Genomic DNA, 12,607 nt, shown 5'->3' with positions numbered 1-12,607 from the left:
GCCCCGGTGTCCCCCGCACAGGTGACCCGCCTGGACGGCACCGTGGACACCCCGCCGTGCCTGCGCCTGTCCCACCGCAGCTCCGGGACCCCCGCGGCCCCTCCCGAGCTGCTGTTCCTGCGCCTCAGCCTCCCGGTGCAGTTCCACCCCACCTTCCGCTGCACCCCCGGGGCCACCCCCCTGCCCCAGGCGCCCCCCCCGGAGCCCCCCGAGGACGTCACCGAGTCCGAGTTCGAGCGGCTGAAGCGCTCGGCGGGACCCCGGAGCGCCGAGGGGGACGAGGGGACGGACAAAGGGACGGCGGGGGCGACCCCCGGAGCGGCCCCGGCCCGGGAACAGCCCCGGGGGGAGAACGAGAAGGACGCGACCACCGAGAAGGGCAAGACGAGGAGGGGGTGAGTGGGGGAGTGGGGAGGGGGGCGGCCTGAAGGGAGATGGGGGGTCCCTAATTCCTGGGAGTGCCCTGAAGGGGTGACACCCATTCCTGGGGGATCCCTGAGGGTCCCAAAAAGGGGGTGACACCCATTCCTGGTGGGGGGAGGGTCCCCGAGGATCCCTGAGTGTCCCCACAGTGGCTGTTGGAGGTTCTTTGGGTGTTGGGGGGTCCCCGGGGGTCCCCAAAGCGGGGTGACCCCCCCGGGTGCCCCCCAGGTTCCTGTTCAAGGGCCGGAAGACGCCGTTCACGCCCCCCCCCGCGCCCCCCCCCGTGCCCCGGCTGGAGGAGGACGTGGTGCCCGACGAGAGGGACGACCCCGAGGTCATCATGAACACCACCACGGTATGGGACCCCCAAATCCCCCCAAATCCATCCCAAACCCCGAGGTCATCATGGACACCACCACGGTACGGGACCCCCGAGACCCCCCCAAAACCCAAATCCCCCCAAATGCTCCCCAAACCCCGAGGTCATCATGGACACCACCACAGTACGGGACCCCTGAGACCCAAAATCCCCCCAAATCCATCCTAAACCCCGAGGTCATCATGGACACCACCACGGTACAGGACCTCTGAGACCCCCTGACCTGGTCCCTGTCCCCACCCTGACCCCATCCCCATATCCCTGTCCCCTGTCCCTGTCCCTTGTCCCTGTCCCCTGATCCTGTCCCTGTCCCCATGTCCCTGACCTGTCCCTATGTCCCTGATGTGTCCCTTTGTCCCCAGTACTATTACTCGGTGCGGCTGTTCGCGGGGCAGGAGCCGGGCAGTGCCTGGGTGGGCTGGGTCACCCCACACTTCCACCAGCACGACCCCGAGTTCGAGCTGGGCCGGGTGCGCAGCGTCACCGTCACCATGGGCGACGACCGCGGCAACGTGCACGACAGGTACCCCGAACGGGACCCCAAAAGGGACCCCCGGATGCCAAAGGGGACCCCAAATGGGACCACAAATGGGACCCTAAATGGGATCCAAAATGGGACCCCAAACACAACCCCCCGCATCAAGTGCAGCTACTGCCCCATGGTGTGGGGTTGAATAGGGGAGGGGTCCATGGTCTGGGGGTCCTTTAGGGGTTTTTCGGGGGTCTCACCCCCCTTTTCCCCCCCAGCATCAAGTGCAGCTACTGCCCCATGGCCTGGGGTTGAATAGGGGAGGGGTCCATGGTCTGGGGGTCCTTTAGGGGTTTTTTGGGGGTCTCACCCCCCTTTTTCCCCCCAGCATCAAGCGCAGCAACTGCTACATGGTGTGGGGGGGCGAGTTTGCGGCCCCCACGCAGCAGGCCCGGGTGTCCCACACTGACCTGGTCATCGGCTGCCTGGTGGACCTGGCCACGGGGCTCATGACCTTCACCGCCAACGGCAAGGAGATCAACACCTTCTTCCAGGTGAGCTGCGCCCTCCAGGTCAGGTTTTGGGGGGTGGGTGGTCCCAGCCCCACCCCGGGGGTCTCACGGGAGAGTTGTCCCCCCGCAGGTGGAGCCCAACACCAAACTGTTCCCGGCAGTGTTTGTGCAGCCCACCACCCAAAACGTGCTGCAGTTCGAGCTGGGCAAGCTCAAGGTGAGGTTTGGGACCCCCACCCAAATTTGGGGTGGGTGTGGGGAGAGGTGGGGAGGGTCTGGGGCCCCCACCCATCATTGGGGGGGATACTGGGAGTGAGGAGGGGGCACCTGGGAGCACAGGTGAGGTGCTGGAGCCTCTCCAGGCGGGCTCGGGGCATCTCTATGGAGTCCACACGATGACCCACCAATCACCCGCAGCCCTGACAGGACCGGGGGGTCTCTGTGGCACCCCCTGACCCCCCGTTTCCCCCCCAGAACATCATGCCCATCTCGGCTGCCATGTTCAGCAGCGAGCGGCAGAACCCGGCCCCGCAGTGCCCGCCCCGGCTGGTGATCCAGCACCTGACCCCGGTGAGCTGGAGCCGGATGCCCACCCAGTACCTGGGCGTGGAGAGCGCCCGCCTGGGCGAGCGGCAGGGCTGGGCCGTCGAGTGCTCCGAGCCCCTGCAGATGATGGCGCTGCACATCCCCGAGGAGGACAGGTGGGGACAGCCCGGGGACATCCCCAGGGACAGCCAGGGGACACCTGGGGACAGCCGGGGGACACCTGGGGACACCTGAGGACACCCAGGGGACAGCCAGGGACACCCAGAGACAGTCAGGGGGCACTCAGGGACATCCCCAGGGACAGCTAGGGGACAGTCAGGGACAGACAGGGAAATCCCCAGGGACAAACAAGGACAGCCAAGGACATCCAGGGATGCCCAGGGCATCCCCAGGGACACCCAGGGCACCCCCAGCCTTGTGGGGTCCTGTGCCCTGGGGTCTCATCCCCAGGGGTCCCAGCCCCAGGACACTCATCCCCTAAAGTCTCATCCCCAGGAGATTTTGGGGTCTCATCCCAGGGGGACACTGGGGTCATGTCCCCAGGACACCTTGTGCTCCCATCCCAGGGGTCCCTCTCTATGTCCCCCTACCCCCACCCCCATTTCCCACCCCACACCCCCCACCCCATGACCCCCACCTTTCCCCCCCTCCCCGCAGGTGCATCGACATCCTGGAGCTGTGGGAGCGGGAGGACCTGCTGCAGTTCCAGTGCCACACGCTGCGCCTGTACTGCGCCGTCTGCGCCCTGGGCAACAACCGCGTGGCCCACGCGCTGTGCAGCCACGTGGACCAGGCCCAGCTGCTGTTCGCCATCGAGAGCCCCGAGCTGCCGGGCCCGCTGCGGGCCGGCTACTACGACCTGCTGCTGGCCATGCACCTGGACGCGGCGCAGCGCGCCCGCTCCTCCATGAGCGCCGAGTTCATCGTGCCCATCACCGAGGCCACGCGCTCCATCGCGCTCTTCCCCGACGGCGCGCGCTGCCCGGGGCCCCCGGGCGTGGGGCCCAGCGCCTGCCTCAGACCCCAGCCCCATTTCTCGGAGCCCTGCTTCGTCCGCGTGCCCTCCGGCCGGGCGCCACTCAGCCCGGCCATCCCGCTGGACGAGCTGGGGGCCAAGGCCATGAGGATGCTGGCCGAGGCGGTGGCCGGAGGGGGTCCCCACGCCCGGGACCCCGTGGGGGGCAGCGTGGAGTTCCAGCTGGTGCCCGTGCTGAAGCTGGTGTCGGCCCTGCTGGCCGTGGGGGCGCTGGGGGACGAGGACGTGCGCCGCGTGCTGAGAATGATCGAGCCACGAGTGTTCGGGCCACGCCGGGATGAGGACGGGGAGAAGGAGGAGGAGGAGGAGGAGGAGGAGGAGGAGGAGGAGAGGAAGGCCATCGAGGCTGGAGAAGAGGAGGAGGAGGAGGAGGATGAGGAGGCGAGGAGGAAAAAGGCGATCGAGGCTGGAGAGATGGAGGAAGAGGAGGAGGAGGAGGAAGTGAGGAGGAGGAAGGCCATCGAGGCTGGAGAGATGGAGGAGGAGGAGGAGGATGAGGAGGAGGCCAGGAGGACGAAGGCCATTGAGGCCGGGGAGGGGCAGGAGGAGAAGGAGGAGAAGGAGGAGGAGGAAGAGCTGGAGGAGGGGCTGCTGCAGATGAAGCTGCCGGAGTCGGTCAAGCTGCAGGTGAGGGGGGGGGCACAGGGACGGGGGGTTGTGTCCCCTGTGTCCCCTCTCTGTGTCCCCTCCCTGGGGTGTCCTGCCCAGTGTCCTTGAGGCCTCTCTGGAGTCCCTGTCCCCAGTGTCCAGCCCCATGTCCACTCCCCAGTGTCCCTGTCCCCATCTCCAGTCTCCAGGGGTGTCCTGAGGTCCCCAATCCCTGATGTCCCCATGGTGTCCTCCACGTCCCCTGTCTCCCCATGTCCCTGATGTCCCCAATGTCCCTGATGTCCCCAGTGCCCCACCTGCTGCAGCACCCTGTGGAGGCCCCTGTGTCCCCGATGTCCCCGATGTCCCCGTGTCCCCGCAGATGTGCCACCTCCTGCAGCACCTGTGCGAGCGGGAGCTGCAGCACCGTGTCGAGGCCATCGTGGCCTTCTCGGAGCGCCACGTGGAGCGGCTGCAGCGGGACCAGCGGCGGCGCTACGGGCGCCTGATGCGGGCCCTGACCATGTCGGCCGCCGAGACCGCCCGGCGCACCCGAGAGTTCCGCTCGCCCCCGCAGGAGCAGGTGGGGACAGCGGGGGACAGCAGGGGGACAGAGTGGGGACAGCGGGGAGACAGAGTGGGGACAGCGCGGGAGCAGGTGGGGACGGCGGGGGACAGCGAGGGGACAGAGTGGGGAGGGCAGGGGGACAGCGAGGGGACAGAGTGGGGACAGCGGGGGACAGCGGGGGGGACAGAGTGGGGACAGCGGGGGGATAGTGTGGGGACAGCGGGGGACAGCGGGGGGGACAGAGTGGGGACAGCGGGGGGGACAGAGTGGGGACAGCGGGGGGATAGTGTGGGGACAGCGGGGGACAGAGTGGGGAGGGCAGAGGGACAGCCTGGGGATAGTGTGGGGATAGTGGGGGGACAGAGTGGGGACACTGCAGGGAAAATGTGGGGAAAGTGTGGGGACACTGTAGGGACAGCATTGGGACACTGTGGGGACAGCCTGGGGACACTGTAGGGGAAGTTTGGGGACACTGTAGGGACAGTGTGGGGACACCTCCGGGGACACAGCCATGTGTGAGGGATGGACAGGGGGTGATGGCTGAGGGACAGTCCCGCTGACCTTGTGTCCCTCTGTGTCCCAATGTCCTGCTATGTCCCCATGTCCCCTTGTGTCCCCCTGTGTTCCCGTGTCCCCCCGTGTCCCCCCTGTCCCCCTGTCCCCGTGTCCCCCAGATCAACATGCTGATGCAGTACAAGGGAGGGGCTGAGGACGAGGAGTGTCCCGTGCCTGGGGACATCCGGGACGAGCTGCTGGACTTCCACAACGACCTGCTGGCCCACTGCGGTGAGGGGGGGACAGGGGCATCACCCTGGGCTTGGGGACACCCTCAGGGGCACTGGGATCTCCCCAGGGGGAACTGGGACCCCCATTCTGGGAGCACAGGGACTCCCACCCAGGGACCCCCCGTGGGGACACCCCTGTGACCCCCCCGTGCCCCCCCAGGCATCGAGCTGACAGAGGAGGAAGAGGAGGAGGAGGAGGAGACGTCGCTGCGGCAGCGGCTGATGGGGCTGGTGCAGAAGGTGGTGGGGGTCCGGGGCCCCCCCAAGGAGGAGGAGACACCCCCCGAGGAGCCCCCGGTGCCCAGTAAGGAGGGGACAGGGGGGTGGGGGACAGGGGACACTGGGGACAACGCTCAGCTCTGGCCAGGACGTGGCCAGGGGTGGGGGACAGGGGACACTGGGGACAACGCTCAGCTCTGGCCAGGACATGGCCAGGGGTGGGAGACAGGGGACACTGGGGACAACACTCAGCTCTGGCCAGGACGTGGCCAGGGGTGGGAGACAGGGGACACTGGGGACAACACTCAGCTCTGGCCAGGACGTGGCCAGGGGTGGGGGACAGGGGACACTGGGGACAACACTCAGCTCTGGCCAGGACGTGGCCAGGGGTGGGAGACAGGGGACACTGGGGACAACACTCAGCTCTGGCCAGGACGTGGCCAGGGGTGGGAGACAGGGGACACTGGGGACAACGCTCAGCTCTGGGCACGACGTGGCCAGGGGTGGGGGACAGGGGACACTGGGGACAACGCTCAGCTCTGGCCAGGACGTGGCCAGGGGTGGGGGACAGGGGACACTGGGGACAACGCTCAGCTCTGGCCAGGACGCGGCCAGCATGTCCTCAAGGTGACACACCTTGAGGTGTCCCCAAGAGGTTGGCCAAGGTGTCCTCAAGGTGGTCACCAAGACAAAGCCAAGCTGTCCCCAAGGCTCAGGCCAAACTGGCCCTGGGACACTGGACAGCCTGTCCCCAAGGTGCTGGTCAAGCTGTCCCCAAGGTGGCAGAGCTTCAGGAGCAGACCATGGTGCACTGGGCACAGGAGTCTCTGTGTCCCCAATGTCTCCAGTGTCCCCAATGTCCCTGATGATGTCCCCAATGTCCCCAGGCACCCTGCAGGAGCTGATCTCGCAGACCATGGTGCACTGGGCACAGGAGTCGTTCATCCAGAGCCCGGCCCTGGTCAGGGCCATGTTCAGCCTCCTGCACGGGCAGTACGACGCCCTGGGCGAGCTGGGCCGGGCTCTGCCCAAGGCCTACGCCATCAGTGCCACCTCTGTCCCCGACACCACGGCCCTGCTCGAGTGCCTGGGCCAGATCCGCTCCCTGCTCATCGTGCAGATGGGCCCCGAGGAGGAGAACCTCATGATACAGAGCATCGGGTGCGTGGGGACCCCGGGGCACCCTGGGGCACCGTGTCCTTCTTGTGACCTTCTTCTGTCCCTCTTTTGTCCCCTTGTGTCCCTCTAAGTCCCCTCTGTGTCCCCCGTGTGTCCCCCTGCGTCCTTCCTGTGTTCCCATGTCCCCATTCAGCACCCTGTGAACCCCCTGGGCACCCCAAATATCCCCCTGAACACCCCATAACCCCTCCCAGCCCCCCCAAATCCTCCCCTGAGCCCCCAGGTGACCCTTTGTGCCCCCCGGGTGACCCCCCTGAGCCCCTGAGGTGACCCTTTTTGCCCCCCTCAGGAACATCATGAACAACAAGGTGTTCTACCAGCACCCCAACCTGATGCGGGCCCTGGGCATGCACGAGACGGTGATGCAGGTGATGGTCAGCGTGCTGGGCGGTGGCGAGTCCAAGGTGAGCCCCCCCCAGACCTGTGTGACCCCCGGGGACCCCTCCAGACCCCCTCTGACCCCCCGGTGCCCCCCAGGAGATCCGGTTCCCCAAGATGGTGACCAACTGCTGCCGCTTCCTCTGCTACTTCTGCCGCATCAGCCGCCAGAACCAGCGCTCCATGTTCGACCACCTGGGCTACCTGCTGGAGAACAGCGGCATCGGCCTGGGTGAGACCCCCCAGAACCCTGCTGGGACCCCCCCGTGTCCCCAGTGCCACCCCTGTCCCCTCCCTGTCACCCTAACTTGGGCTCTCAGGCCCCCCAGTGCCACCCCTGTCCCCTCCCTGTCACCCCCTGTCCCCTCCCTGTCACTCCCTGTCGCCTCCCTGCCACCCCTCCTTGTCACCTCTGTCCCCCGCAGTTTGTGATACCTTCAGGGGGTGTCCCTCTGGTGTCCCCCTGACCCCTCTGGTGTCCCCCTGTGTCCCCAAGGCATGCAGGGCTCCACCCCCCTGGACGTGGCGGCCGCTTCTGTCATCGACAACAATGAGCTGGCGCTGGCCCTGAAGGAGCAGGACCTGGAGAAGGTGGGGGCAGCCCCGTGTCCCCTCCCGTGTCCCCTGATGTCTCCTGATGTCCCCAATGTCCTCAATGTCCCCTGCTGTCCCCTGTGGCAGGTGGTGACATACCTGGCCAGCTGTGGCCTGCAGAGCTGTCCCATGCTGCTGTACCCCAATGTCCCCTGATGTCCCCGATGTCCCCTGATGTCCCCAGGTGGTGACATACCTGGCCAGCTGTGGCCTGCAGAGCTGTCCCATGCTGCTGGCCAAGGGCTACCCCGACATCGGCTGGAACCCCTGTGGGGGGGAGAAATACCTCGACTTCCTGCGCTTCGCTGTCTTTGTCAACGGTGAGAGACCCCCAGGTGTCCCCAGGTGTCCCTAAGGTGTCCCCAGGTCCCCTCCTATGGGTCCTTGTTTTGGGGGACCTTTTTAGGGGTCCCTGTGACTTTGGAGTGCTGTTCCCTTAGGGGAGAGCGTGGAGGAGAATGCCAACGTGGTGGTGCGGCTGCTGATCTGGGGGTCCCTGTTTTAGGGGCTTTGGGGTTTTGTGTTCTGGGGGTTTTGGGGTGTCCTTGTGACTTTGGGGTGTCCCTGTGACTTTGGGGTGCCGTTCCCTCAGGGGAGAGCGTGGAGGAGAACGCCAACGTGGTGGTGCGGCTGCTGATCCGGCGCCCCGAGTGCTTCGGGCCGGCGCTGCGGGGCGAGGGGGGCAGCGGGCTGCTGGCCGCCATCCAGGACGCCCTGAGCATCGCCCAGGACCCGGCCAGGGATGGACCCAGCGGCCGCAGGGAGAGGAGGCCGTGAGTGAGATTGGGATTGGGGTGGGGTGGGATTGGGAATGGGGATGGGATTGGGATGGGGTGAGATGGGGTGAGGATGAGGACGGGGATGATGAGAAATGTGAGTGAAGATGAACACACCACAGAACAGGGATCAAGCTGTGAACAGAAGGGGGATGAACATGGGATGGGGTGAGGATGACGATACTGGCATGGCGTGGGGGACCACAGGGTGACCCCCATGACCCCCTTGACCCCCCTGACCCCCCAGGTTCGGGCCTGAGGAGCCCCCCGAGGAGAACCGTGTGCACCTGGGCCACGCCATCATGTCCTTCTACGCCGCCCTCATCGACCTGCTGGGCCGCTGCGCCCCCGAGATGCACGTACGGCCCTGGGGGGTTCCGGGGGGGCTCGGGGTGTCCTGGAGGGGTCTGACTCGGGGTGTGACCCCCCTGTGTGACCCCCCACAGCTGATCCAGGCGGGGAAGGGCGAGGCCCTGCGGATCCGGGCGATCCTGCGCTCGCTTGTCCCGCTTGAGGACCTGGTGGGGATCATCAGCCTCCCCCTGCAGATCCCGGCGCTGGGGAAAGGTGGGGAGGGGTCTCCAAATCTGGAGGGGTCACTGGGACTGGGGACACCCCAAAATGTGGGGGGACCTGGTGGGGATCATCAGCCTCCCCCTGCAGATCCTGGTGATGGGTGTGGTGGGGCCCAAAACTGAGGAGGGACACCCGAAATCGGGGGGTACCCAAAAATTGGGGAGCAATTGTGGGAAGGGGCTCACACACAGAAGTTTTTGGGGTCTAGATACACTTGGGGGGCACAGATTTTTGCGGAGGGGGGACAGTCACACTGGGGGGACATTGGGCTGGGGGAAATGGGGGTGCCCAGCCATAGTTGGGGGGAATTGGAGATTTTTGGGGTGACAACAGTGTGGTGGAGTTGGGGGATCACAGATTTTTGGGGTGACAACGGCGTGGTGGAGCCCCCCATGGGGATGCCAGGATTTGGGAAGATTCTCAGCTGTTATAGGGGAGCCCCAGGGGGTATTTGGGGTGAGTTTTGGGGTGCCCTGAGTTTTGGGGTCCCGCAGATGGGAACGTGGTGGAGCCCCGCATGGCCGCCAGCTTCGTCCCCGAGCACAAGGCGCCCATGGTGCTGTTCCTGGACCGAGTTTACGGGGTGCAGAGCCAGGAGTTCCTGCTGCACGTGCTGGAAGTGGGGTTCCTGCCCGACATGCGCGCGGCCGCCTCGCTGGACACGGTCAGGGGCACCCCAAAACTCCCCAGGGCTCCCCAAAACTCCCTACTGGGTCCCTTGAGCCACTGCAGGGTCATCCATGTTTCCTCCTGTGGGGTGGGTCTGGGGACACCCAAATATTCCCTGTGGGACTGGTTTGGGATCCCTCAAATATTCCCTGTAGGATGGGTCTGAGGTCCCCTAAATATTCCCTGTAGGATGGGTCTGAGGTCCCCTAAATATTCCCTGTGGGATGGGTCTGGGATCCCCAAACTCACCCCATGGGGTGGCTTTGCCCTCAGGGTCCCCAGGGTGTGTCCCCCCGCCCTCTGACCCCCCGTTTGTGCCCCAGGCCACGTTCAGCACGACGGAGATGGCGCTGGCGCTGAACCGGTACCTGTGCCTGGCGGTGATGCCGCTGATCACCAAGTGCGCGCCGCTGTTCGCCGGCACCGAGCACCGCGCCATCATGGTGGACTCCATGCTGCACACCATCTACCGCCTGTCGCGCGGCCGCGCCCTCACCAAGGCCCAGCGCGACGCCATCGAGGAGTGCCTCATGGCCCTCTGCAGGTGGGACCCCAAATCGGGCCCCAAAATGGCCCTGTGGGTCTGCAACTGTCCCCAGAACCAACCCAACTGCCATGGCCAACCCAACCGCCATGGCCAACCCAACCCAACCACCATGGTCAACCACCATGGCCATGACCAACCCTCATGGCCAACCCAACCCTCAAGGCCAACCCAATCACCATGATCAACCCAACTGCCATGGTCGATCCAATCCCACGGCCACCCCAAGCCCTGTGTCCCTCCCCAAGGCCCGGTGTGACGCCATTGAGGTTCTCAAGGCTCTCTACAGGTGAACCCCAAACCCCCAGACCCCCCTGAGCCCCCCGTTTCCCCCGTCCCTCCCCAGGTACATCCGCCCCTCGATGCTGCAGCACCTCCTGCGCCGCCTTGTCTTCGACGTCCCCATCCTCAACGAGTTCGCCAAGATGCCCCTCAAGGTGAGCCCCGGGGGGGTCCCTGTGGTCCCCTCTGCCCCCCTGAGCCCCCCAGAGTGACCCCCCGTGTCCCCCCAGCTGCTGACCAACCACTACGAGCGCTGCTGGAGGTACTACTGCCTGCCCAGCGGGTGGCCCAACATGGGCGTCAGCTCCGAGGAGGAGCTGCACCTCACCAGGAAACTCTTCTGGGGCATCTTCGAGTCCCTGGCGCACAAGGTGGGGTGACACACCTGGGGGGGACGGGGGACACGGCTGGGGACACCTCAGGGACACAGCTGGATCTGGCAGTGATGGGGGTGTGGCTGTGGTGGGAACGTGGGAATGGAGGTGATGGGGACATGGGGATGGTGACACTGGGGATATGGGGTTGGTGACAATGGGGACATGGGGTTAGTGACAGTGGTGACCCAGAGATGATAACACTGAGGGAACACGGAGCTGGTGACTGTGGTGACACAGCTCTGGTGACCTCGGTGTCCCTGTCCCTGTCCCCTGTCCCTGTCCCCACAGAAGTTTGAGGCCGAGCTGTACAAGCTGGCCATGGTGACACTGGTGACACTGGTGTCCCTGTCCCTGTCCCTGTCCCCACAGAAGTTCGAGGCCGAGCTGTACAAGCTGGCCATGCCGTGTCTCTGTGCCATCGCCGGCGCGCTCCCACCCGATTACGTGGACGCCAGTTACTCGTCCCGCACCGAGAAAAAGGCCTCGGTGGACGCCGAGGGAAACTTCGACCCCAAACCCGTCGAGACCCTCAAGTAGGGCCCCCACAGATCCTTCCCTGGGCCAGCGGGAGGCCCCTGGCCCCACATGTCCCCTGTGGAGACCCCTAACCCCATCTGTCCCCTATGGAGATTCCCCTAACCCCATCCATCCTCATCAGAGCCCCCTGATCCCATCTGTCCATATGGAGACCCCCCCAACCCCATCCACCTTCATCCTCATGGAGACCCCCAGCCCCATCCAGACCCCTATGGGGTTCATCCATCCTCATCCTCATGTCCCCCCCTGACCCCCTCATGTCCCCCCTGACCCCTCCTGACCCTCCCATGTCCCTCCTTTGTCCCCCCTGACCCCCGTGTCCCCTTGTGTCCCCCCTCAGTGTCATCATCCCCGAGAAACTCGACGGTTTCATCAACAAATACGCCGAGTACACGCACGAGAAGTGGGCCTTCGACAAGGTGGGGACCCCCCAGGACCCCCCTGGACACCCCAGACCTGTGGGACACCCCCAGGGTCCCCCCCAGCCCCTCTCAGCCCCCCCAAATCCCCACAACCCTGAGCTGTTCCACCTTCATGGAGCATCCGGGACCCCCAGCCTTGGGTGTCTCCCCCCAAAATCTCCTGTTCCCCCCAAATCTCCTCTGTCCCCCCCAATCCTCTGTCCCAGAGCCCCCCCTGACCTTTGCCCCCCACCCCAGATCCAGAACAATTGGACTTTCGGGGAGACCGTGGATGAAGAAGCCAAAACCCACCCGATGCTGAGACCCTACAAAACCTTTTCTGAGAAGGTACCAGGGGACCCTCGGGACCCCCCCAAAACACTGAGGGGACACCCCCAGACCCAGGGGGACACCTCCATACCCAGGGGGACACCCCAAAACCCAGGGGGTCACCCCAGACCCTCCCAGTGGCCACCAAGGAGTCCCTCAAGGCCACACTGGGAGCCCCCAACCCCTTCCCTCCTCCTCCTCATGGAACCCCCTGGATTTTGGGGTCCCCCCGGATTTTGGGGACCCCCCCTGACTTTGGGGACCCCCCCAGGACAAGGAGATTTACCGGTGGCCCATCAAGGAGTCCCTCAAGGCCATGCTGGCCTGGGAGTGGACGGTGGAGAAGGCGCGGGAGGGGGAGGACGAGCGCACCGAGAAGAAGAAAACGCGGAAAATCTCCCAAAACGCCCAGGTGGGACCCCCCAAAAAAACCCCAAAA

The 12,607-nt window shown here is 65.7% G+C and overlaps 1 protein-coding gene across 1 annotated transcript in view; it reads left to right on the top strand.

Moving 5' to 3' along the window:
* The window catches only part of RYR1 (ryanodine receptor 1), a gene marked incomplete at its 5' end in the record, with an annotated part of 51,401 nt that overhangs the window by 15,418 nt on the left and 23,376 nt on the right, over nt 1–12,607 (top strand). The window contains 27 exon segments of the mRNA XM_083877189.1: nt 22–395; nt 652–778; nt 1,165–1,325; nt 1,660–1,825; nt 1,914–2,000; nt 2,258–2,484; nt 2,987–3,806; nt 3,930–3,992; nt 4,336–4,536; nt 5,196–5,307; nt 5,467–5,610; nt 6,413–6,686; nt 6,994–7,108; nt 7,182–7,314; nt 7,579–7,673; nt 7,861–7,996; nt 8,269–8,449; nt 8,700–8,811; nt 8,899–9,019; nt 9,523–9,692; nt 10,021–10,241; nt 10,588–10,678; nt 10,754–10,894; nt 11,270–11,433; nt 11,778–11,856; nt 12,097–12,186; nt 12,440–12,580. Of these exon segments, the coding sequence (XP_083733315.1) occupies nt 22–395; nt 652–778; nt 1,165–1,325; nt 1,660–1,825; nt 1,914–2,000; nt 2,258–2,484; nt 2,987–3,806; nt 3,930–3,992; nt 4,336–4,536; nt 5,196–5,307; nt 5,467–5,610; nt 6,413–6,686; nt 6,994–7,108; nt 7,182–7,314; nt 7,579–7,673; nt 7,861–7,996; nt 8,269–8,449; nt 8,700–8,811; nt 8,899–9,019; nt 9,523–9,692; nt 10,021–10,241; nt 10,588–10,678; nt 10,754–10,894; nt 11,270–11,433; nt 11,778–11,856; nt 12,097–12,186; nt 12,440–12,580 (4,746 nt within the window).

Source organism: Zosterops lateralis (genome assembly GCF_965231275.1).
Source record: "Zosterops lateralis genome assembly, chromosome: 23".
Classification (NCBI taxonomy): Eukaryota; Metazoa; Chordata; class Aves; order Passeriformes; family Zosteropidae; genus Zosterops; species Zosterops lateralis.
The sequence above is the reverse complement of the archived record's forward strand: the minus strand, read 5'-3'. Positions and strand labels throughout refer to the sequence as shown.